Raw genomic sequence first — 24,614 nt, forward strand, 5'->3', positions numbered from 1 at the left:
AGGCCTTGCTGGCTACATAATGTCCACCTCTGCTTAACCTCCTACCATAGCACTGGCCCCTAAATATCTGTTTGTTAATATAACAGTTCTGTCTCTACAAATGCTAAGCACATGCTTCATTTATTTTTAAGAGAAATAATCTAAAAATCTTTGTTTTTACAACTAAGTCACACTTTTTCATATTTTACACTTAAAATTAGCTGAGTTTAAGTGAAAATTTGCTAGTAAATCCTGACTCTGGTGTGAATGCTGCCAGCCACATGTGCTGATGACTTTTTTTTTTTTTCAAAATTTATTTTATTTATTTGAAAGAGTTACAGAGAGAGGTAGAGACAGAGAGGTCTTCCATCCACTAATTCACTCCCCAGTGGCTGCAAGGGCCAGAGCTGTGTTGATCAAGAGCCAGGAGCCAGGAGCTTCTTCCGGGTCTCGCACGTGGATACGGGGGCTCAAGGAGGACTTTGGGCATCTTCTACTGGTATCCCAGGCCATAGCAGAGAGCTGGATGGGAAGAGGAGGAGCCTGGACTTGAACTGGCATCCATACGGGATACCAGGGCTTTAACCCGCTGTGCCCCAGAGCTGGCCCCTGTGCTGATGATTTTTAAACCGAAGTGACATGATACTGAAATTCAGTCCCTGAGTCACAAACCACATTGCGAGTGCCTCCTGGCCACGCGCGGTGAGTGGCTGCCATCTTGGATGACACAGATTGGGAATGTTTCCACCATGGCAGAGAGTAAAAGAAAGGAAAATTGGTCATGTAGGGGAAGTGAGCCAAGAGGCGAAGGGGTAGATGGTGAGGGGTGCTGGGGAGCTAAGACTGACCGGCTTGTATGCACCCGTGGAAAAAAAGATTGTGCCAGTTTCTCTCTCTGAGCCCATCGGCCAGCTCAGGTTTCTGATTCCTCTGTAAATAAGTGTGGCTTCCGCCATGTGTGATCCCCACTGCGCTGTTACATACGTCCTGCCGTTACCATGTGATCCACACTGCTTCATACCTCAGATCAGTACTTCTTCTTGCCGCATGACCCATACTACTTTACAACACGAGGAAAAGTGAGAGACCACCAGGGAAGGAAAGAGGTCTAACAACTGTTCTCCTGCAAACACACGGCGTTTAACTCGTGCTGTGTGCTGGCTCAGAGCGATGACCTGAAATTACTGATCCACCAGGAAACTTCCTGAGAGTGTCATGGTAGCTTGTGAATGAGGTACTTCTTTCTTTGTACAAAAATTTCTTTAACTTGTTGTCATTTCCGCTTTCACTTGGTTTCTGTCGTAGACGTTCTGTGGGTAGGAAGTGGTACCTCATTGTGGTTGGATTTACTCACAGTTCTGAGCAGCTCCTCATGAGCTTCTTGGCCATTTGCGTATCTTTATTTGGAGAACTCTCGAGTTCCTTTGCCTATTTTTGCACTGAGTTGTTCCTTTTTGTTGTTGAGTGGTGAGAATTCTTTCTGCATCCTGCACACTAAGCCCGTATCAGATGTATGATTTGTAAGTAATTTCTCCCATTCTGTAGATTGTCTTTTTTATTTTTATTTTTTAAATATTTATTTATTTGAAAGACAGAGGTACAGCGAGATGTAGAGAAGAGGTCTTCCATCCCCTGGTTCACTTCCCAAATGGCTGCAACGGCTGGAGCTGGGCCAAACTGACGCCGGGAGCCAGGAGCTTCTTCAGGGTCTCCCACATGGGTGCAGGGGTGCAAGGACTTGAGCCACCCTCTGCTGCTTTCCCACGTGCATTAACATAGAGCTGGATCAGAAGTGGAGCAGCCAAGACTTTAACTGGCACCCATATGGGATGCCAGCACTGCAGGCTGGGGCTTTAACCTGCTGTGCCACAGCATTGGCCCCTGTAGATTGTACTTTCTTGTCATGTCCTTAAATTGTTACTATTGTTACTCATGCTTTTTGTGGATTGTCTGTAAATCCAAAGTCATAGAAATTTATTCCTATGTTTTCTTCTATGAGTTACAATTTTAGTTCTTAAAGTTTTTCATCCATTTTGAGCTAAATTTTGCATATGGTATGAGATGGGGTGCATCTTCATTCTCCTTGGTTCTACTTTGTACAACCTCTGTGAGGATGACAAAGCATTTAGTTCATGACTTTTCTGAAATGTGTTGTTTGAGGCCAGGCTGGGGCAGGTGCAGCTGGGCCGGGTGTTGGTGGCCTGTAACAGCACGGGTATCTCTTGTTCACACTGCTCTCCGTACGTGGGGACTGTAGTGTCCCTACTCAGGATGAAGCTTGTCCCAGCCGTCACCGTGGAAGGGGCCAGGTCTTTCCTACTCAAGCTCCACAGGACTGCCACTGGGACTAAAGCTCACTGACCAGGCAAGATGTGTGCGCCATGGTCGACTTCAAGAAGTATGGCGCTACAGGTGCCTGGAAGGAACAGGAAAGGAGGGTGGTGTGTAGCACCTAACAGTGAAGGCCACCAAACGGGGTGGTGTCTGCACATCTATTTAAGGATTGGTTCCAAGATGCATGATTTTAAAACATTCCCACTTATGAGAAACTTAAGAGTAGGAGTCTGGGTAAAGCATCGTTGACTTAAAACTCGAGGTAAATTTTATGCTAACTGTGCTTGCTCACATTTACTTTTGCGTTATTTATAAAGAAACAATTGTGAGATTTAGTAGGGAGAATCTGGTTCAATTCAGACCGGTTTTTAAGTGACTTGGTAGGAGGTGCAGGGAATTAGCCTGCAAGTTATTTACCTGCTCACACTTCTCTGTGTCACAACTGCGGGAAGAAAGGAGGAAATGACGGCAACTGTGAGAAGCACTTTAAGATGATCGCTTTTTTCAGGATTTAAAATTTAAAAACATTTAAGATTCAGCAGCTTGTAAATCATATGGGCCAGGATAAACCAGCTTGTGTGACAGCTATAATCCTGCTTCAGAGCCTTGCTACCTGCACGGTAACACAGATTTTTTAAAAATCACATTTTGTGTGTATGGGAAAGGCAGAGTGAGAGCACACCAATCCTCTTATCCCCTAATGCCACAACACCAGAGCTGGGCCAGGCCAAAGCCAGGAACTGAGGGTTCAGTCCCGACCTGTACGTCTGGAAGGTAGACATCCCCAGGGATGTTTTTAGCTCTGTCCCAAACACTTGCCCCTGGGATAACAAACATTTTGGCATTAATGTACAGTTGTCTGGTCTCTTACTCTCTGTTCCTAAATTTTAAGGTTCTGGGCTCCTGGCTTTGACTTGGCCTAGCCCTGGCTATTGTGGGTCTTTGTGAGGTGAACCAGCAAATAGAAGATCTCTCTCTATCTCTGTCTCTATGCCTTTAAATAGAGGAAAATAACTTATGAATTCAAAAATTCAAATCTTCTATAATTTTAAAAAAACATTGAAATAGCATTCCCAGTATATGTCTGGGCTGTGTTGCTGCAGATGTGCTGTGATACCACAGGACACCAGCAGGTGTCAGCCTCGACCCGGGCGCCAGGGCTGCTAGTTCTCCAGGCTCTTGGAGCGTCTCTCCCTAAGTGGTTTATGTTTGTATTTCTAAAAGGCGGTATCCTAATGAACTACAGGTTTTTTTCAGCGTCATTGTACTTAGTTTTAGATAGAAATACAGTGTACTTACTTGTGCGTGAAGCCTTCAAGGTGCGCTGTTGGCTGCAGAAGCCTCATCTCAGTGCTTAGTGGTGTGTGTGGTTAAAGCGGGGAAGGGCTGAAGAGTCTGCTGCAGGAGGCTGAGGGCGCTACCCAGAGGAGCCCGGGAGGCACAGAGAGGGCGATGGCTCCTGTGAGTTAGCCAGACCCGAGACCGAGGCTGTGCCGACAGTACTTCTCTTCTGAACAAGTCTTTCCTTGTATGGGAAGAGTGCACCTCAAGCACCCCTCCCCATCATCACTCTGGCTCCCCGGGATCCTTTCAAAGTGTGCCCAGAAATTGAAGCATGCAGGCTGCTCACCGGGAGGGATACCAGTGCTCGCAGGACGTCCCGGGGATTCGGGAGATCCACAAGCAACACCAGAGCAAGGGCTGGCTTTTCAGGACCTCATTGCCTGTACTGATACCGTGGCGATGATAACAACTGAGAAAAAGACCGACACCTTCCAGCATTGTAAAACTAAATCCAAGTGGTTCTGTTAGAATACTCAGTAAATGAGATTAATGCCATTTCCTTGTTTTAAATAAGCCAGAGGATTTCCATTGTGTTCAGGGTTTTAAAAAAGTCACTGCTTATTGGAGGGGGGCATGTGGCCTTGTGGTTAAGACACTCAGAGTGCCTGAGTTCGAGTCTTGGCTCTGGCTCCTGACTCCAACTTCCTGCTAATGCAGACCCTGGGAGGCAGTGACGACAGCCCAAGTTCTTGGGTCCCTGCCACCCATGGGGGAGACCTGGATGGCTTTTCTGGCTCCTGGCTTTGGTCTGGCCCAGTCCCAGGTGGCCGGTGTGGGCATTTGGGGAGTGGATAAAATCAATGGAACGGAACCGGTGGGCGGGAATTCACTTTGTTTCTCTGCCTTTCAAACAAGTAAGTAAACATTGAAAAGAAAAAGTTACTCCTTATCAAACATAAGCCCTTAATGATTTGTTCATTGTTACTCTGTAAAATCACTGTACTTCTTCATACCCCGTGACCCAGACATAACAAACTAATGTCACTAATCTCATTGTGTGCATAGATTTCAAATCATATGACTGATCAATAACGTGACAACTTATACCGTGACAATTTATACCATGCATACCACATCTTAAAATTTAGTTCTTATTTTTGCAGTTATAGCGCCGGATTCTGTCCCGGTTGCCCCTCTTCCAGGCCAGCTCTCTGCTGTGGCCCGGGAGTGCAGTGGAGGATGGCCCAGGTGCTTGGGCCCTGCACCCCATGGGAGACCAGGAGAAGCACCTGGCTCCGGCCATCGGATCAGTGTGGTGGCTGGCCCAAGCGTGCCGGCTGCAAAGGAAGACCTTTCTCTCTGTCTCTCTCTCTCACTGTCCACTCTGCCTGTCAAAAAAAAAAAAAAAGCATACATGCTTATTATTGAAAGTTCAAGTGACATGAGTAGGTAGAGAATAGGAATCCTCATCTTTTTCTTAATGACAATCACTATTACTGAAAACTACTTTTGTTACTGCAAATCGGAAACTCCGTGACCCTCGGTGCTTTTGCTGTTGACCTGCCTGTCTCCTGCAGGTGGGGGCCTCCTCAGCAGTGCAGTTAGAGCTGCAGCCAAATCGATCATCCCTGCGACTCCCTAAACACACCTCGTGCTCTTTGCTTTTTCCTAGGATGCCTGCTGGGCCTGGAGAGCAGCCAGAGCCAGCTCCCTCCACCCCACGTCAATTCTTAGAATTTACGGTGGCCTTCCAAACTGAGTCAGACCACGTGTCTTCTCAAAAGGCATTCGCAGTCCTTCGTTGTTGGTGTCTAGCTCATTGTATGTTGTGCGTGAATGTGGCTGACAAGAACCACAGCTCCTCAGAGTGCACCTTCACTCTTAGCCACTCATTCCTTTGTGTACTCGTAAACTTGAACTCTGTGTGTGTGTGTGTGTGTGTGTGTGTGTGTGTGTGTGAGAGAGAGAGAGAGAGAGAGAGAGAGAGAGAGAGAAAGAGAGAGAGAGAGATTGACAGATTGATTTTATATACAAAGGGACTTCAAAACTTGCATGGAAAAGTGGGATGAAAAGATATTGTAGGTGCCAGTGTTGTGGCACAGGAGGTCAGGCTGCAGCCTGCATCCCGTGTGAGCGCCAGTGAGTCCTGGCTGTTCCACTTCTAATCCAGCTCCCTGCTAATGCCCCTGGGAATGCAGTGGAAGATGGTCCAAGTATTTGGGGTCCTGCACCCATGTGAGAGACTCAGATGAAGTTCCTGACTCCTGGTTTCAGCCTGGCCCAGCCCCGGCTGTTGCAGCCATTTGAGGAGTGAGCCAGCAGATTGAAAACCTCTGTCTCTGTCTCTCCCTTGCTCTGCGATTCTGCCTTTCCAATAGATGACGTAAGTCTTAGAAAAGGTAGCGCAGTTCCTCAGTGCAAGGGAAGCTCCTTGTGCACACCGGCTGCCCGGGATGTTTACTGGAGGCTTCCTCACCCACAGCCTGCAGCACAGAGGGGCGTTCCCTCACCCTGGGCGGGCCAGTCTCTCAGGACTCCGATTTTGGATTTTGGACGAGGGACCCAGATTCCTGTTCGCTCCCCCTTCTCGGTGGCTGGTTTCCTGTCCCTGCCCCTCCTTGCCTCTGCTGTGCCCTCAGGACCGTGAGCAGGGAGACACACCCTTGTCCTGCGTGAGCTCAGCTTCCTCTGTTTATTCCCACTGGAGCTGGGCTGCGAATTTCCCTGACTTTCTCTTTGGGAGTTGGGGTGGGTGGGGCCTTGGTGTCTTAAGGCTGCCAGGAAGTATCGCCCCCTGCCCATGGAAACCCAGATGTGGTTTTGCTGCCTCCTTCTTGGAGCTGGGAGGAGACGCTGCTCACCCCTCCCCCACCTCCACCCCCCACCACCCCCCTCCCCCACCTCCACCCCCCACCACCCCCCCCACCTCCACCCCCCCACCCCCTGCCCCACTGTGGCCCTGGGGCTCCTTGCCCCTGTCTGGCTCTGTCCTCACATAGCGCTCTCCTCTCTGCGTCTGTTAAGACATTTTTATTTCTTCCATGGAAGAGGTTTCTGGGTTCTCTAAGGGACATTGATTTTGAATGTTTAAATGTGTAAGTTATAGTATGGTCTGTGTAAGCATAACCTGCAGGCAGGCTGGTTTATTATTTCTCAAGTTGTGTGCCCCACCAGAAGGTAATACTTTGTGCTTAAGCAAATTAGAAATGTTTATACATTTTTCAAAAATAAAATTTAATTCTGAGTTTTTAATTTTCAGCCAGAAAACCTTGCTCAGAAGCTTCCAAACCTTGTGGAACTGTGAGTCTGTTTATTCACATTTTTAAAAAAAAAAGACAAAAATGAAACTAAGTAATTTGAACTGTTAGGATGTGTCATTTTCATGTATTGATTTGTGACTTTTAGTAGTGCAGTCTTAGTGCTCAATTAGTGGACTTACAGAATTTTACCATGTGGATTGGGATTTTCTGTGTCTCACCCGGGGCAGTGAGGGTGAAAGGTGCATCTCTGGGGAGCTGCAGCTTTGCGGCAGAATTCCGGAAGGCCGTGCTTTGGGGAACTCTGTTACTGTTACTACTACGACTGCGCGTGGTGCTTGATGCCGACAGTGAACGGTTTTTTTCATCCTCCCACCGTTCGATTTGGTTCTTTTGAAGATTACTTCCATGATGCTAAGTTATGTTTACACCTTTGATTTTAAATTTTAGAAAAGCTTGGTTAGAGAGAGAGTTAGAAAGAGACGTCTCATCTGCTGATTGATTCCCCAAACACCCACAAGGACCGAGGCTGGACTGGGCCCAAAGCTGAGCGCCAGGAACTCAGTCCAGGTCTCAGGGTGGCAGGAACCCAACCATTCGCGCTATCTGTTGCCTCCCAAGGTCTGCATAAGCTCAAAGCTGAATGGAGAGCCAGGGCAGGCATGGGCCCAGGTGCTCTAACGTGGAATGCCGGCGACTTGACCGCCAGGCCCAGTGCTGACTCCACACCTTTGTGTTTTGGTTCATCAACGTTTCTTTAAAAGATTGATTGATTTGAAAGGCAGGGTTAGAGAGAGGGGGGTGGGGGGAGACAGAAAGATTTTCCATCTGCTGGTTCACTCCCCAAATGGCCACAATGTCAGGTCTAGGCCAGGCCGAAGCCAGGAGCCAGGAGCTCCATCTGGGTCTCCCAGCTGGGTGGCAGGGACCCAGGATATGGGCTGTATTCTGCTGCTTTCCCGCTTGTTATCGGAGAGTTGGATTGGAAGTGGAACAGCCAGAACTTGAGCCGATGCCCATATGGGATGCCTGCTTTGCAGAAAACAGCTTAACCTGTGAGGCAACAGTGCCAGCCCCAGTCCATTAACTTTTATCTCCTGTTAACTGACCACTAGGGAAGATAAATGTAAATATCTTACTTTTTCCCTTCTATCTGCCTCCTGATTTTTTTAAAATTTTTTTAATTTAATTTATTTATTTGAAAGGCAGAGTGACAGATTCAGAGAGAGATCTTTCATCTTCTGGCTCACTCCCCAAATGGCCACAACAGCCATTGATGGGTCAAGACAAAGTCAGGAGCCAGGAATTCCAATTGAGTCTCCTACGTGCATGGCAAAACCCCAAGTACTTCTGCCATCACCTGCCTCCCAAGTGTGTTAGCAAGAAGCTGGATGGGAAATGGAGGCAGAACTTGATGCCAGACACTTCTATTATGGGATGCAGGTATCCCAGGCAGCATGTTAGCTGGTGGTGGTACAACATCTAGCCCTGCCTCCTGATATTTTTTTTTTTTTAAGATTTTATTTATTTGGGCCGGCACCATGGCTCACTAGGCTAATCCTCCGCCTTGCGGCGCCGGCACTCCGGGTTCTAGTCCCGGTCGGGGTGCCCGATTCTGTCCTGGTTGCCCCTCTTCCAGGCCAGCTCTCTGCTGTGGCCAGGGAGTGCAGTGGAGGATGGCCCAAGTGCTTGGGCCCTGCACCCCATGGGAGACCAGGAGAAGCACCTGGCTCCTGGCTCCTGCCATCGGATCAGCACGGTGCACCGGCCACAGCGCGCCGGCCGCGGTGGCCATTGGAGGGTGAACCAGCGGCAAAGGAAGACCTTTCTCTCTGTCTCTCTCTCTCACTGTCCACTCTGCCTGTAAAAAAAAAAAAAAAAAAAAAAAAAAAAAAAAAAAAAAAAAAAAAAAAAAAGACTGATCTCTCTTCCTACTTCTTTCTCTGTATGTCTGCCTTTCAAATAAATAATCTTAAAAAAAAGATTTTATTTATTTGAGAGGTAGAGTTACAGACAGAGGGAGAGACAGAGAGAAAGATCTTCCATCTGTTGGTTCACTTCCCAAATGGCCACGATGGCCAGAGCTGTGCCTATCCAAAGCCAGGAGCCAGGAGCTTCTTCCCGGCCTCCCATGCGGATGCAGGGGCCTAAGCATGTGGGCCATCTTCTACTGCTTTCCCAGGCCATAGCAGAGAGCTGGATTGGAAGAGGAGCAGCCGGGACTAGAACCGGCGCCCATATGGGATGCTGGTGCCACAGGCAGAGAATCAACCCACTGCGCTGCGGCACCAGGCCCCCTGCCTCCTGATTTTGTTGCGGGAGGTTTTGCCTTGCTGTTTCCCGGTCTCTCTGTTGGTATGATTCTTGGGATGTACAGGAAGGAGAGGTAACCCCACACCTCCATCCTCCTGCTCAGGGTCTCAGTCATTTCCTTGTGCACCGTCCTTTTGTTTTGAAAATCTTCAAGCTAACAGAAAAGTTGAAAACCTAGTACCATGAGCACCGTATATCCTTTACCTGAACTGAGCCAAATTTAACATATTACCACGTTTGCCTCCGCTGCCTCTCCCGCCCCTTTTGTGTTGGCTCATTGGAAAGTGAATTGTACGTGCAATAGCAGCATCACATCTAGGCTATTGATTCAGTCTCATCTAACCCATAGTTCACGTGTCAGTCACTCCAGTTTTTAACAGCCTTTTTAAAACAGATGTCTGATTTGCTTGTTTCCTCTTGATGAGATTCCATTTAGGCTTTTTGGGTGGTGGGTTACTCTGTGCGATTGACCAGGCTCTTGCTCTTAGTCTGCCCTGTACGCATTTGTTTCTGAAGGTTCTGAGAGTTGGTTACATACATTGTAGCTCTGTCTCTACCTCTCACTCCTTCATTCTTGGTTACATATTTTGTAGCTCTGTCTCTACCTCTCACTCCTTCATTCTCGGTTACATACATTGTAGCTCTGTCTTTACCTCTCACTCCTTCATCTGAACTGTGAAGAGCAAGGGCGTCTGCATTGTTTTCTTTACTTCTGTGTACTTAGGATGCTTGATAGTCCTTTTCATATAGGCTTGGAAATTCTCAATTTCTAAATCTAACCTTAAATATGTATTCTTTCCTTTTTGCTGTTTTCAATGAATTTTCTCATCTCTTATATCTTGTAATGAGTTACGTTTTGTACATGTGGACACTCGATTTCTAACATGTTAACTTTATATCCTCTGTCTTGCTGAAGTGTCTTGTTGTTTCAGTTAGCTTTTATCATAGATTCTGCAAGATTTCCAAATCTATCCTCATGTCTAAAGTGTAGATTGTTACTTTTCCAACTCTTCTGCCTTGGATTATTTTGTCTCGTCCAAGTGCACTGACTGGGGCATCCAGAGGGCGTGGAAGTGTCCGGGACGTGGTGAACATCTTGCCGGCCCCTTTACTTTAGGGGAAGGTGCTGGTTCCACAGTTAAGCTCTGTGTAGCCCAGTGCATTGAGCTCCTGTACATCTCTTAGGTGTCTTGCTGCTTAACAAATTGTCCAAAAATTCAGTTGCCAAAACGACCAAGCATCTGTTATCTTTTATTTTCTGAGCATGGCTTAGCTGGTGCTTTGCCCCAAGGTCTCTCACAGGCTGTGGGCCGGGACTGAAGTCTTGTCCGAAGGCCCAGCCGAAGCAGCTCAGTGCGAGGCTATGGGCAGGACTCAGTTCAGTCCTCACCCCAGCTTCTGCAGAAGTGCTGTGTCGGGCAGTGTGGTCCACGGCCCAGCCAGAGGTGCCGGGGACCAAGGGATCCTGGGCGGGGAGTTGGGGGTTTGGGGATGTGACTTGGGGTCCTCCCCGAGACCTGCTGAGGTGAGCGCCACTGGGCGTTGGCTCCTGTGCTGAGTGGAAATTGAAGACAGACGGAGCCCAGAAGAGAGGCACCTACCTGCTTCTCTCGTCGAAGCCCAGTGTTAGGCCAGCCCAGGGCGAGGACAGCGAAGAGGCTGGAGCAGAGACAGTGAACCGAGAACTGACACAGTACAGTGCTATCATTTTTAATTTAAAAGGTTAATTTAAGGAAATTGAAACATCCCCTACATTTAATTCCTATATTCTCTCATTTGATTTGCTTCAAAAAGTTTTTGTTTCTCTCATTTTAAAACTTAACTTTCAGGGGCCGGCGCTGTGGCGCAGCAGGTTAACGCCCTGGCCTGAAGTGCCGGCATCCCATATTGGGCGCCAGTTCTAGTCCCAGCTGCTCTGCTTTCAATCCAGCTCTCTGCTATGGCCTGGGAAAGCAGTAGAGGATGGCCCAAGTCCTTGGGCCCCTGCACCCGCGTGGGAGACCTGGAGGAGGCTCCTGGCTCCTGGTTTCGGATCGGCGCAGCTCCGGCCATAGCGGCCAACTGGGGAGTGAACCAGTGGATGGAAGACCTCTGTCGCTGTAAAACTCAACTTCTTACTGTGAGATATTGGCAGAGGGGTAGGCGCGGCACGTGGGTTAAGCTGCCGCTTGGGACACGTGCATCCCACAGTGGTGTACCGGTTCAAGTCCCGGCTCCTTCACTTCCGGTCCAGCTCCCTGCTAGTGTACCCGGGAAGGTAGTGAGTTACGGCCACATACTTGGGCTTCTGCTGCCCATGTGGGAGACCCGGATGGAGTTCCTGGCCCTTGGCTTCAGTCTGGCCGAGGCTGAGAGTGAACCAGTGAGTGGAAGATAGCTCTCTGGGTTTGTCTCTCCAGCTTTCTCTGTCAACTCTGCCTTTAAATTAAATAAATCTTTAAAAAAAAAAGAGAGAGATTGCTGGATGCACATGTAGTTGTAAGAAATAATACAGAAACATCCTGTGTACCCTTCTTCCAGTTTTCCCCAGTATTAATTTCGTGTATCAGATAGGATAAGGTCACTGCCAGGACACTGACATTGGCGCCATCCACTGATCTTGAGTTTCACTGGACTTCCACAAACTCCCTATTGTGTGTGGTTATATGGAGTTTATCACTGTAGCTGGTGTCACTTTGATCAGGGTACATCTCCATGACCTCGTGTGTGTGTGTATATGTGTGTGTGTGTGTGTGTGTGTATGTGTGTGGTTATATGGAGTTTATCACTGTAGCTGGTGTCACTTTGATCAGGGTACATCTCCATGACCTCGTGTGTGTGTGTGTGTGTGTGTGTGTGTGTGGTTATATGGAGTTTATCACTGTAGCTGGTGTCACTTTGATCAGGGTACATCTCCATGACCTCGTGTGTGTGTGTGTGTGTGTGTGTGTGTGGTTATATGGAGTTTATCACTGTAGCTGGTGTCACTGATCAGGGTACATCCCCATGACCTCGTGTGTGTGTGTGTGTGTATGTGTGTGGTTATATGGAGTTTATCACTGTAGCTGGTATCACTTTGATCAGGGTACATCTCCATGACCTTGTGTGTGTGTGTGTATGTGTGTGTGTGTGTGTATGTGTGTGGTTATATGGAGTTTATCACTGTAGCTGGTGTCACTTTGATCAGGGTACATCTCCATGACCTTGTGTGTGTGTGTGTATGTGTGTGTGTGTGTGTATGTGTGTGGTTATATGGAGTTTATCACTGTAGCTGGTGTCACTTTGATCAGGGTACATCTCCATGACCTCGTGTGTGTGTATGTGTGTGTGTGTGTGGTTATATGGAGTTTATCACTGTAGCTGGTGTCACTGATCAGGGTACATCCCCATGACCTCGTGTGTGTGTGTGTGTGTGTATGTGTGTGGTTATATGGAGTTTATCACTGTAGCTGGTATCACTTTGATCAGGGTACATCTCCATGACCTCGTGTGTGTGTGTGTGTGTGTGTGTGTGTGCGTGCGTGTGGTTATATATAATTTATCACTGTAGCTGGTGCCACTCTGATCACCGTAGGTCTCTGTGATCTCCTGTGTGTGTGTGCATGTGTGTCTGTGGGGTGTATGGAGTTTATCACTGTGGCTGGGTGTCACTTTGATCACTGCAGATGTCTGGAGTCACTGTCAGAATACAGGTAGGGGACATCCTTAGGATGACATGAGAAAAAAACTGTCCGTGCTGACCATGTATAGGCTTTTGTCCTTGTTCTCTAGACAACACTGTGTCGCGGCTATGGGTGTAGCATTTCCACTGTGTGGGGCAGTCCCAGTCTCCCGGGGAGATGGCCCGGCACAGGGGCTCCCTGGGGATGCGGCTCTACAGGCGCTCCTACTTCCTCTCCCATCTCTCTGTGATGACCGGCCTTGGTCATCCAGGCTCTGCAGGGCTGGGAGTGGGATCAGGCCTAGCGCAGCTGCTGTCTTAGCCGCATTCTGCCATTTCCCCTTGCTCATCCCTGCCCGATCTCTGCGGCCCTGAGGTTCATCCCAGAGTTCTGTCTATGCAGGTGCTAAACATTTTTCCAGAACCTTGTGATTTCATGGAGGGCCTTACTCTACCACATTGGATCAGAATTGTAAGTTCTATAAGGAGCTGCAAATAATTTTTCACATTATCCATAAAATTTTACATTTCCAGGCCGGCGCCACGGCTCACTAGGCTAATCCTCCGCCTTGCGGCACCGGCACACCGGGTTTTAGTTCCGGTCGGGGCACCAGATTCTGTCCCGGTTGCCCCTGTTCCAGGCCAGCTCTCTGCTGTGGCCAGGGAGTGCAGTGGAGGATGACCCAGGTCCTTGGGCCCTGCACCCCATGGGAGACCAGGATAAGTACCTGGCTCCTGCCATCGGATCAGCGCGGTGCACCGGCCGCGGCAGCCATTGGAGGGTGAACCAACGGCAAAAGGAAGACCTTTCTCTCTCTCTCTCTCTCTCTCTCTCTCTCTCTCTCACTGTCCACTCTGCCTGTCAAAAATAAAAAATAAAAATAAAAAAATAAAAAATTTTACATTTCCTCTGACAGTGTTTGATGGCCAAGTGTCTGCATGTCTCATCAGCACGTGGTGTTGTCCCTGCTTTTCATTTTGGTCGCCCGGGTGGCTGTGTGGTATGGTCACGCTGTGTCTCTCTGACGATACCTGTCATCTTTACTTTGTCACCAGTATCTCTCCTTTGGTCCAAGACCTGTCTGTGTCTGTTGCACTGTTAGTATGTTTTTGGTCCTGAGTTCTAAGAATTCTTTCCATATTCTAGGGCCAAGTCCTTTGTATTCCATTGTGACCAGTGACAAGTGGCTTGTCTCCATCTCCAGCATAAGCGTTTGCAGAACACAAGTTGTACATTTTCTGGAGGCCCCGTTCATCAGTTTTTGTCTTTAAGTGTCATGAATTTGAGGTCAAATCTAAGACTCTGTCTAGCCCTGGGACCCAAAGGGTCCTTTTCTCTCCTCTCCTCTCCCCTCTCCCCTCTCCCTTCTCCCCTCCCCTCTCCTCTCTCCTCTCCTGTCCCCTCCCCTCCTCTCCTCTCCTGTCCCCTCCCCTCCCCTCCCCTCTCCTCCGCTCCCCTCTCCCCTCCTCTCCTCTCCTGTCCCCTCCCCTCCCCTTTCCTCCCCTCCCCTCTCCCCTGTCCCCTCTCCTCCCCTCTCCTCTCCCCATTCCCTCCCCTCCCCTCCCCTCTCCTCTCCCCTCCCCTCCTCTCTTCTCCCATTCCCTCCCCTCTCCCCTCCCCTCCCCTCCTCTTTTCTCCCATTCCCTCTCCCCTGTCCCCTCTCCTCCCCTCTCCTCTCCCCTCCCCTCCTCTCCCCTCCCCTCCTCTCCTCCCCTCTGCTCTCCCCTCCCCTTCCCTCTCCCTTCCCCTTCCCTCTCCCTTCCCCTTCCCTCTCCCCTCCCCTTCCCTCTTCTTTCTTCTCCCCTCCTCCCCTCCCCTCCCCTCCCCTCTCCTCTTTCTTGTTTTTCCCTTCCTAAAAGTCTGATGGTTTTTTCAGTTGTGTGTTCATCACCTCTATTTTAATCCCCCCCACACTAGAATGCTTAGTCATCAGTTGTTGTCTTTTTAAATTTCAGCCCTGTCAGGGTGCTCACTGTCTTCTGGCTTGCACAGTTCCTAAGGAGACTCCTACGTTGTCCTTTGTAGGTCTGGCCCCAGAGTCTGCTCTGTGGTCCCCGGCAGTGCTGATTCTCACAGGGTTGTACACACGACAGTTACCTAAGGGGTTGAGACTGTTTCACTTGATACAGGATGGTCTTGGGCACCAATATCTTGAAGACCCCTGGTGACCCCAGTATATAAAGGGCTTCTAAAAACTCATGGAGACACTGCATTAAAGGATGATGCGAGGGGTGGATGTCGTGGCGTGATGGATTAGCTGCTTTTTGGGAAGCCTGCATCCCACGCCATAGTGCCGGTTCGAGTCCCTGCTCCCTTCTTGCCCAATCAGCTTCCTGCTAGTGCGACTGGCAAGGGCTCTGGAAGGTGACCCGAGGACTTGTGTCCTTGCCATCCGCGTGAGAGACCTGGATGGAGCTCCTGGCTTCAGCCTGCCCCAGCCCTGGCTGTTGCAAGCATTTGGGCAGTAAACCAGTGGATGGAAGATCTCTGTCTGTCTGTCTGTCTGTCTCTCTGTTGCTTTGCCTTTTAAATAAATAAGTAAATCTTTTTTAAAAAAGATAATGTTAATTTTCCATTAATTTTTTAAGAAGTAATTTTATTTATTTGAAAGGGAGGGAGAGGATGACAGACACAGGCAAAAACTCCCAAATTGGTTCACTCCCCAAATGCCCACAACAGCTGAAGCTGGGCCAGGCCAAAGCCAGGAGCCACACACTCTGTCTGGTCTCCCATGTGGGGGGCAGAGACCCAGCTGCTTGAGTCATCACCTGCTGTCTTCCAGGGTGTGCGTTAGCAAGAGGCTGGACTCTTGAGTGGAGCCATGTCTTAAACCCAGGAACTCTGATACGGGACACGGGATCCTAACTGGCGTCTTAGCCGCTATGCCGAACACCCACTTTTTGTACTGTTGCACAGTTGTATAGTCAGGCTTGGGAACACTCTGCATTCCTTTATACAGCATCTTCATTATAATGTAGATAAATTTAATGGGTAAAATGTACTTTTAAGGTTTCAATTTTGATAGTGATACTTGAGAGCATATTTTGGTTTGAACATTTTGAGATCCATTCTACAGACAGAAGTTGAGGTGAGAAGCAAGTATTTTGTTGAAGAAACTTTTAAATGAATTATCTTTTTTGAAATGTAGGCACTCTGGCTCTTGTGTAACGGATGCAAGTGTCTATTTTTTATGTGTATGCGTGCATATTTACAGTTTCTGGGCACAAAGAATTCTCAGTGTTATCTGATAAAACAATTGGTTTTTTTTCCTAACATTAATGTTTAAAGCATACTGATTTTAAAATGTGGAATCATTTCATATACAGAAAACAAAGAATGAAAGGCATCTTGGAATGGTGTGCTTTGTTACACTGTGCTATACCCAGCAGGTTGATCCCTTCTGTGATGTCGGCTTAATCCATAAGTGAATAGTTGCCACAAAATTGTTAACTTTCTGTCTTAATTCTATGTTCATTGACATTTTAACTTTCAGCATTAGGCTTTAAAAATACAGAAAATTTCTAAATTCTACTTAAAAGTACTTTATAATGATTTTGTTTTGAAGTACAAAATGGATATGAATAATAAAATGCTAAATTTGAAAGTAAAATTTACTGAAGCCCAGTTCTCTTTTCTCAAAGTCAGTGACAGATTTATCTTAAACCACGACTGTGTTATTATCTTCAGCCGCCACCTACTTTGCTCCATTTGCTAACTGGTGATTGCATAAAGTGTCCACCAGGGGGCGGTAAAGGTACTTCAGTGGGAAACGTGTTGTTGACTTAAACTTGCCTGGACTTGTCATCCTGGCTCAGCAATTTTTTTTTAAGAGAAGAATTTGATTTCTTGTTTACTGAATTCTTCTCCCTGTGAAATAAATTCTGTGCCTTGACAGTTGAGTATTTCTACATATACTGTAAATACCGTGTTTAATCTCTCCATTCTTAGTTCTCAGCCAGCTAGAAAGACCTTGTGATGTTATCCTGTAGAAACTAAAAGTCTCAGTTTTCTTTACATAACAGGTGTTTATTCTCTTTGCATATTAGGCTTATCTCTAAAAAGCTGAGTAGTTTAAAATGACCCAAAGAAACCAGTAATTTGTTTTGAGGAGTTGAAAAAAAAACCCTCATAATTTATCTACTTATGCATGCTTTAAATAGCAACTAAATCAACAAGTGGATTTAATATTTGCAACTCTAGCATTCAGATATTATTCTCAAAGTATTAGCTGTGACATTCACGTGTTTTACATTAATGCACCAGAGCGGAGTGTGGGAATGTTTTGATTGGTTTATATTTGATACATTTCTGAATGAACATGTTACAAGTTGATGACCTAGCACAAGTACTGAATGACAACAGCTGGGTTTCTTTTTCCCCCGTCCCCATCCCCTTCTAGGTACCTTCACTCCAATAACATAGTTGTGGTTCCGGAAGGTAAGTACATGTGCACGTTTTCGCTATGAGACAGTACAGCTTGAAGGACAGATTGTGTCTTTAAGCCCATATTGGTTGGTGTGTAATGTTGACTATAAAGCACCTTTAATTTATTAGCTTCAAAGCTCCCCCCCCCCCACTGAAGTCCACTTAAGAATTATGACTAAATAATTAAATTTAAAATAGTTTCAATGGTTAGGACAATGATTATTAGATAAGTTATTACTAGAGAAATATAAAATAAGTTCAGATTTAGTGAATCCAGTCAAGAATTTGGTTACATAAAAAGACCTTGGGTATTGATTGTTGAACTATTTATTCTAGAGATTCTTTACATTATTTTAACATTTTTATCAGTTTGTTCTTTTTGTAAAAGAGTTATATTTTTTCTTGAGGTAGAGTATTTATCATTCCCTGTTTATCATTCCTATGTATGTTTTGACATTTTATGAGCAACTAAGATACCAATATGATGTGCTAAGTATTCTGACTTGAAGTACTTGCAGTACATATTGTGACACTTGGGTCACATCGATTTTGCCTTTCATCCTCTGTTCTCCCTGCAGCCATCGGGTCTCTTGTGAAGCTCCAGTGTCTGGATCTCAGTGACAATGCCTTAGAAATCGTTTGCCCAGAAATCGGTCGGCTGAGAGCTTTACGACACCTTCGGCTGGCTAACAACCAGCTGCAGTTCCTGCCTCCAGGTAATCAGAGCCCAGAGCACACGGCAGTTTCTTGTCTGTTGCAATCTCTGCTCTTCACATTTCGCACTGTATATCTGGACGGTAGTCTCTGAATATATTTCTAAGTATTTGTCCGTTTGAAGGCGGGTGAAATATGACTAGACTTTCTGCTGATGTAGACACAGAAGGTCTCATTTATGTGTGAGAGTCCTGAAGCTGTGACAGCTGTGTGTTGTAATCAGTGCCGCTTGAACCCCTGTCCTGACAAAATACTTGTACAGAAAGCTACTTCAGCTCTGAGTTTCCCGCAAGAGGACTCGGGTGAACTTTGCGTGGTGTTTTCTCTCGTTCTCTGTGACGTATTTCATAAGGTACCTTCACTTTGATTCAGTAGCACAATTTGAGTCCTGTCTGCTGAGTGTGTGACTGAGTTTTGAGACACCTGTAGGCAGTACCAGACGCCTGCTTTCTCTTGAGAGCCGCCTTGAACCCTGTGACCTTGGGAAGGGCATCCAGAGAGCGCCCTTGATGATTCCACACATTTGGAGATTCCACTGCCATGTATCACTTCCCATGTCAAAAAAAAAAAAAAAAAAAAAAAGATCTGGTGTGTTTAGACATTAAAGAATACTTAAATTCTTATATATTCTTATAGACTTAAATTCTTACATGCAAGTTACTGCGCTTCAAGAATGAGCAGAGAAAGGCCCAGGCACATCTGGCTGGGGTTATTTCTACGTAGGGACTCTTTCTGGAACTGCCAGCTAGCCTTTAGTGTATCCAGGTGGAATGGTGATTCAAACCAAATTACAGATTACTGCGTGCCCCAGGAGATGATTAGAAACCGTGTGTGCTACATCCATAGGTGGGAAAGTCGGTGACGGTTGTGATTTCAAAATACTTTCTCCAAAGTTTCTCAAGTGAAGAACTTTCTAAATAAAAATTAGACTTTATGTACCTGCCTTAATATTTGGGTTAAACATTGTTCATAAAAATATCCATATCATGCCAAAAATTATTTCATCATTCTAAGTTTCATCTAGTTTTTATATATTTAGATACCAAGAAAACTATATTCTTTCTTGTAGATTGCCTAGGAAAAAAGTGTCAGTAAATCTAGTACTTAAAACTTTTATAAAATTTCATGTGTGAAACTTAATGCATGAGATAAAATCAAAGTATGTGGAGGTGGTGCTGTGTTTGTAAGCGTTTTTTCCTTGTGCACTGAAAGAATGTAGAAGAATCCAGGTTGTGTGGGGTTGTGCTGCTTTGTCTTTTCCTGTGGTAGCAGAACGTTCTGGGGCAGAATGCGCTCATTTCCTTCCGCGATGTCCTCAGAGGTTAAGGATGTGCTTCCAGCACCCGGCCACCCCGGTCACCAGCAGAGGGCTGTGTTTCCTGACTGCTTTTGTGTGATTTTTGATTTTTCTCTCTTGTTACGTGAGATTTGAGACAAATATTTCCTGTTTTATTTTCCTAGCTTTATTTCTCGTCCTTGTGTTTGTTTTTGCGTGTTTTGAATAGGATAATTTCAGAGTAATAGCTATGTACTCGTAATTTGGTAGGAACTTTTGAATGAGCAATGTGTACTTTTTTTCTTCCTAGGTTACCATGAGTAGCAGTGGACTGGGCTTCACTAATTGTTTGACTTACCCTAATTTCAGATATTATGATTTTAATGGATGAGGTACTAGGGATACGTCCCCCGAATGTCTGTGTTTGGAGATGTATTCTAACTGTAGAAAGAAAAGCAAGAGCCTGTCAGCTTTACCCACGCGATGACCACAGACGCCAGTCACTGGTAGCCTGCTCTGCCCGCGGCTTGCTGCTGCATTCCCGCACAGGCTCAGTGTGCTACCATATTTGCTTGTTGGGGTCCTGAAACCTTGGAATATAATTGCACATACAGTTTTTAAAGTTTGAAAAATTTTAGAACAATGCTTGTGACATTGGAACAATCTAGATAAGCGTAGGGAGTTTCTTAGTTAGGACCTTGGACGGCTTACAGAGCTTTCGTGAAGCCCCTGGGAGTACTTGGGTGGTGGTGTTTGTGAGATGTTCCTGTCACTGGGGAGAGGGCCAGTGTTCTCATCAGTTTCTCAAGCAGATCCCCGACTCACACGATTGGTATCCACCGTGTTGTCTGCCGATACCGTCGTGAGGGGTCTTCCTTTCTCCTGTTCTGTTGGGTTGCAGGACACTGCTACTTCTCCATCACCTGCGATTGTGTCTCCCCCTTTGATTGGTCCAAGTGTAGGTGCCCCACCCAACAGGACCTTTTCCTGGGAATTGTGGAAGAGGCTGTGGGTAGGGAGGGAAGGGAAGAAGGAGAGACTTGGGCAAGGAAGGCAGGGAGAAATCAGTTCCTGCTTCTCACAAGCACCGCACCGTGTGCAGTGTGGACTAGGAGAGATGAAGATTCCCCAGACTTCTGTTAACAGCCCAGTCTCGGTCCTGTCCTCTGATACACCAGCGTGTGCTCGGCCAGCTGCTCCACTGCCGAGAACTGCAAGCAGAAGAGCAGCCTGCAGCATGCTTGTCTCTGAGCCTCGTCTTGATGGCTCGTCTGAGGTGTGGGACTAGTTTTAGGTTGAACTCTGTAGTAGTAACTGTGCATCTTTGATAGTTAGGAGTCCCGGGTGAGTGACAGCATCAAGTTCGTATGTCTCTGTGACGTGGTTCATTGTGTTTGTCGTGTGTTTTTTTGTGTGTTCTTATGTGTTTAGAATGCTCTCTCTTAGATGCCCCCTCCCCTGCGCCCTTGAGTGCCAGTCATATTGGCAGAGGTGCAGAGCACATCGGTGTGCAGAGATGCAAAGACCCTGGACACCCTCGTCATTTCTGTTGCCGGGCTTCATTTGGCCGGGCCTTGAACTCGATATAAATAAAACCAGGTGGTGTGTTTTCTGTGTCTGGCGTCTCTCACTGAAAATAATGGTTCTGAGGATCATCTGTGCTGTTGTAACTAGCGGTTGTTCTGTCGTCTTAATTGCAGAGTAGTATTCCGTCATACATCTTTATAATTTGTATGCCTGTCTTTCTCTTGATTGATAGATGGATTTCTTCTAGCTTTGTATCATTGTGAATAATATACATTCTTGTGTAAGGATTTTTGTGGGCAGATGTTTTCATTGGAGGTAGTAAATACTCCAGAGTAAAAAATGTTACTTCTTTTGGGTGTCTAGTTTTAGTCTTACAGGAACTTGCCCAGCAGTATTCACAGCGGTACTGTTTTATACTTAGCAACATATGAGAGGTACACTTACTGAACCTTCCTGCCAACATTTGGTGTTTTCTGGTTTTATTTGGTTTGCTGTTTATTTTTAACTGATTTATTTATTTGAAAGGCAGCATTACAGAGAGAGAAGGAGAGACACCATGGGAGAAAGAGGTCTTCCATATGCTGGTTCACTCCCTAAATGGCCACAGTAGCCAAGGCTAGGCTGGCTGAAGTCAGGAGCCAGGAGCTTCTCCCAGGTCTCCCATGTATATGGCAGGTGCCCAAGTGGTTGGGCCATCTCCCGCTGCTTTTCTCAGGCACATTAGCAGGGAGCTGGATCTGAAGTAGAGCAGCCAGGACTTGAACCGGCACCCATATGGGATGCCAGCAATTCAGGGGCAGCTTAACCCACTATGCCACAACGCTGGCCCCTACTTTTTTTATTTTTTAATCAATCCTCATAGGCGTAAAATGGTATCTGAGGTTGTTTTGTTTTGCATTTAATTGAATTTGTATTTCCCTTCTGACTAACGGTGTTGCATAACTTCTCATTACGTATGGGCTGCTCCAGTCTCGCCTCTGCTAGGAGTTACCTCCTGGCTTCACAGGCCTGCTGCCAGGTTTCTGTGCTGCTGAGGAACTCTGCTCTCCTGTTCTGGCCTGGCTTTCCGTGCCCGAGGGCTCTTCCAGCCTTGCTGCTGGACCCTTGGCCTGTTTAGGTTTCTGTGGCTGCCCCACACTCTGAAGATTTCTCTCGGCTTTCCTGTGCACCCACAGTTCCCTAGACTTCTGTAACTGAAAGCCGTGATTATGTCAGAGAGATTGTCTCAGTTCTCTTTTCTTGTCCTCATTTTGTGTGTGTGTGTGTGTAGCGGGGGTTACTGTAGCCTCCCCCTGTACTTGTGGCTCTGTGGATCCTGTGTGTGTGTGTGTATGTGTGTGTAGCGGGGGTTAACGCAGCCTCTCCCTGGACTTGTGGCTCCTTGGATCCTGTGTGTGTGTGTGTGTGTAGCGGGGTGGGGGTTAACGCAGCCTCCCCCTAGACTTGTGGCTCCTTGGATCCTGTGTGTGTGTGTGTGTGTGTGTGTGTGTAGCGGGGGTTACTGTAGCCTCCCCTGTACTTGTGGCTCCTTGGATCCTGTGTGTGTGTGTGTGTGTGTGTAGCGGGGGTTACTGTAGCCTCCCCTGTACTTGTGGCTCTGTGGATCCTGTGTTTGTGTGTGTGTGTCTGTGTAGCGGGGGTTAACGCAGCCTCTCCCTGGACTTGTGGCTCCGCGGATCCTGTGTGTGTGTGTGTGTGTGTGTGTGTGGCACCAGGGGTTAACTCAGCCTCTCCCTGGACTTGTGGCTCCTTGGATCCTGCGTGTGTGTGTGTATGTGTGTGTGTGTGTAGCGGGGGTTAACGCATCCTCTCCCTGGACTTGTGGCTCCATGGATCCTGTGTGTGTGTGTGTGTGTGTGTGGCACCAGGGGTTAACTCAGCCTCTCCCTGGACCTGTGGCTCCGTGGATGCTGCCTGCCTTATACAGAGCGCCTCAGCGTTAGACTGTGTTCTCCTTAACCTTTGTCTCCAGTAGATACCTTGCCCTCCCAGTCTGTCGGGGATGACAGCAGCCAAGGATTTCCTCCCCTTTAAATGGGCTTGTTGCTCTTTGGAGTTGATTTAGGTTTCCTCAGTCTGGGTTGGGGTTTTAAAAGCTATGATTATGTAGCTTGTCCCGCTTATTTTAGTTGTTTGGGTGTAGAAGATGATCTCCTGTGACTTTCTATTTTTAAGTTGGAAGGACGTGCCCATCACCCAGCTGGCCACTACCATTGGCTTTTGGTGTCTCTGTGCTTCTAGTTTCTGTTGTCTTTTGGATGACCTTAGTGGTTTAGTTTTCTGTTTTATTTCCTCTACTGGATTTTCTCTAGTTCATGGAGCAAGTTGTTCCAGTTCATATAAATTACAAGAACTTTACAATGGTGTGCTTCCACAGACTCTCCTTCCTTTGTGTGATGGTATCATATATTTTATTTCTACATATGTTATATCCCCACGATGTAATTTTACTTTTGTGACAGTTTTCTTGAAAAGAAGTGAAATAAGTAAAACAGTCTTCATACTTTCCCACACCTCGCCACTTCCTGGGCCCTTCATTGCTTCCTCTTGATCTGTTTTCCATCTGTTGTCATTCCTCCTCAGCCTGAAATACTTCCCTCAGTATTTCTTACACTGCTGCTCCACTGGCAGTGAACTAATAGTGTCTTCATTTCACCTTCATTTAAAACTTTTATTTATCTGAGAGAGCTTGATAGAGCTCCTGTCTTTTGGTCCACTCACCAGATGGCCAAAAGAGCCAAGGCTGCACTGGGCTGGAGCTGTGCCAGAGCCGGTGACCCCATCAAGGCTTCCCATGTCGGCAGCAGAAATTCAGCTACTTGAGCCGTCAGCACTGCCCTCTGATGTGGGATGCCAGCTTGCTAACTAGCATCTTCACTGCTGGACTAAATGCCTGCCCCTCATGTTCACTGCTGAAGAATATTGTCTCTGGTTATAGAAGTCCAGATTGATGACCATGACCTTCCATTGCCTCCTAACTTGCACTGTTTCTGATGAGAAGTCATCTGTAATCTGTATTGTGGTCATATATATATAAATAACGTTTTTCTCTGTGGCCGCTGAAGGTTTTTCTTTAGTGTTAGCAGTTTCTCTATGGTGTGCCTTGGTTTAGGATTTTCCTAATATTTATCCTTCTTGGGGTTTTCTTGGTTCCCTAGTTGCAAAGTCTTCTGTCATTTCTTCCATTTCTGCCGCTACCTTTTTCTTGCCTTTTGGAGCTCTGTTTACACGTTAGATAGTTTGTATTGTTTTTTAAGTCACTGAGCCTTTCTTTATTATTATTATATTTTTTTCACTTCTGATCTAAAGCTTAGATATCTGTTGATCTGTTTTCCACTCCATTACTTCTTTTCTTTTATATTTTATTTATTTATTTGAGAGGTAGAGTTACAGAGAGAGAGGTAGAGACAGAGAAAGGTCTTCCATCTGCTGGTTCACTCCCCAAATGGCCACAATGGTGCACTGATCTGAAGCCAGGAGCCAGGAGCTTCTTCTGGAACTGCCACATAGCACTTGGGCCATCTTCTCCCACTTTCCTAGGCCATTAGCAGAGAGCTGGATCAGAAGAGGAGCAGCCAGGACTTGAATCAGCACCCATATAGGATGCCAGCACTGCAGACTGAGGCCTAGCCCACTACACCACAGCACTGGCCACTCCATTTCCTCTTTTGCTTTTTATTATGCTTCTCTCAGTCTATTCAGGCTGCTATAAAAATATATCATAGGCTGGGTGGTTTCTAAACAGTGGAATTTACTGCTTAATGTTTTGGAGGCTGGAAGTCCAGGATCGAGGCCCCGGAGATACGGTGTCTGAGAGGGCTGCTTCCTCCTTCACGGATGGCATCTCTTCACTGTGGTGGGAGT

The 24,614-nt window shown here is 46.8% G+C and overlaps 1 protein-coding gene across 5 annotated transcripts in view; it reads left to right on the forward strand.

Annotated features, from left to right (window-relative positions):
- Positions 1 to 24,614, forward strand: part of LRRC28 (leucine rich repeat containing 28) — a 141,699-nt gene that overhangs the window by 14,183 nt on the left and 102,902 nt on the right. For all 5 annotated transcript variants that reach the window (XM_051822972.2, XM_051822974.2, XM_070053501.1 and 2 more), the window contains exons 3-5: positions 6,857 to 6,897; positions 17,208 to 17,245; positions 17,812 to 17,949. In XM_051822972.2, coding sequence (XP_051678932.1) covers positions 6,857 to 6,897; positions 17,208 to 17,245; positions 17,812 to 17,949 — 217 coding nt within the window. The remainder of the gene's footprint in view (positions 1 to 6,856; positions 6,898 to 17,207; positions 17,246 to 17,811; positions 17,950 to 24,614) is intronic.

This window comes from Oryctolagus cuniculus, chromosome 12, assembly GCF_964237555.1.
Source record: "Oryctolagus cuniculus chromosome 12, mOryCun1.1, whole genome shotgun sequence".
Taxonomy (NCBI): Eukaryota; Metazoa; Chordata; class Mammalia; order Lagomorpha; family Leporidae; genus Oryctolagus; species Oryctolagus cuniculus.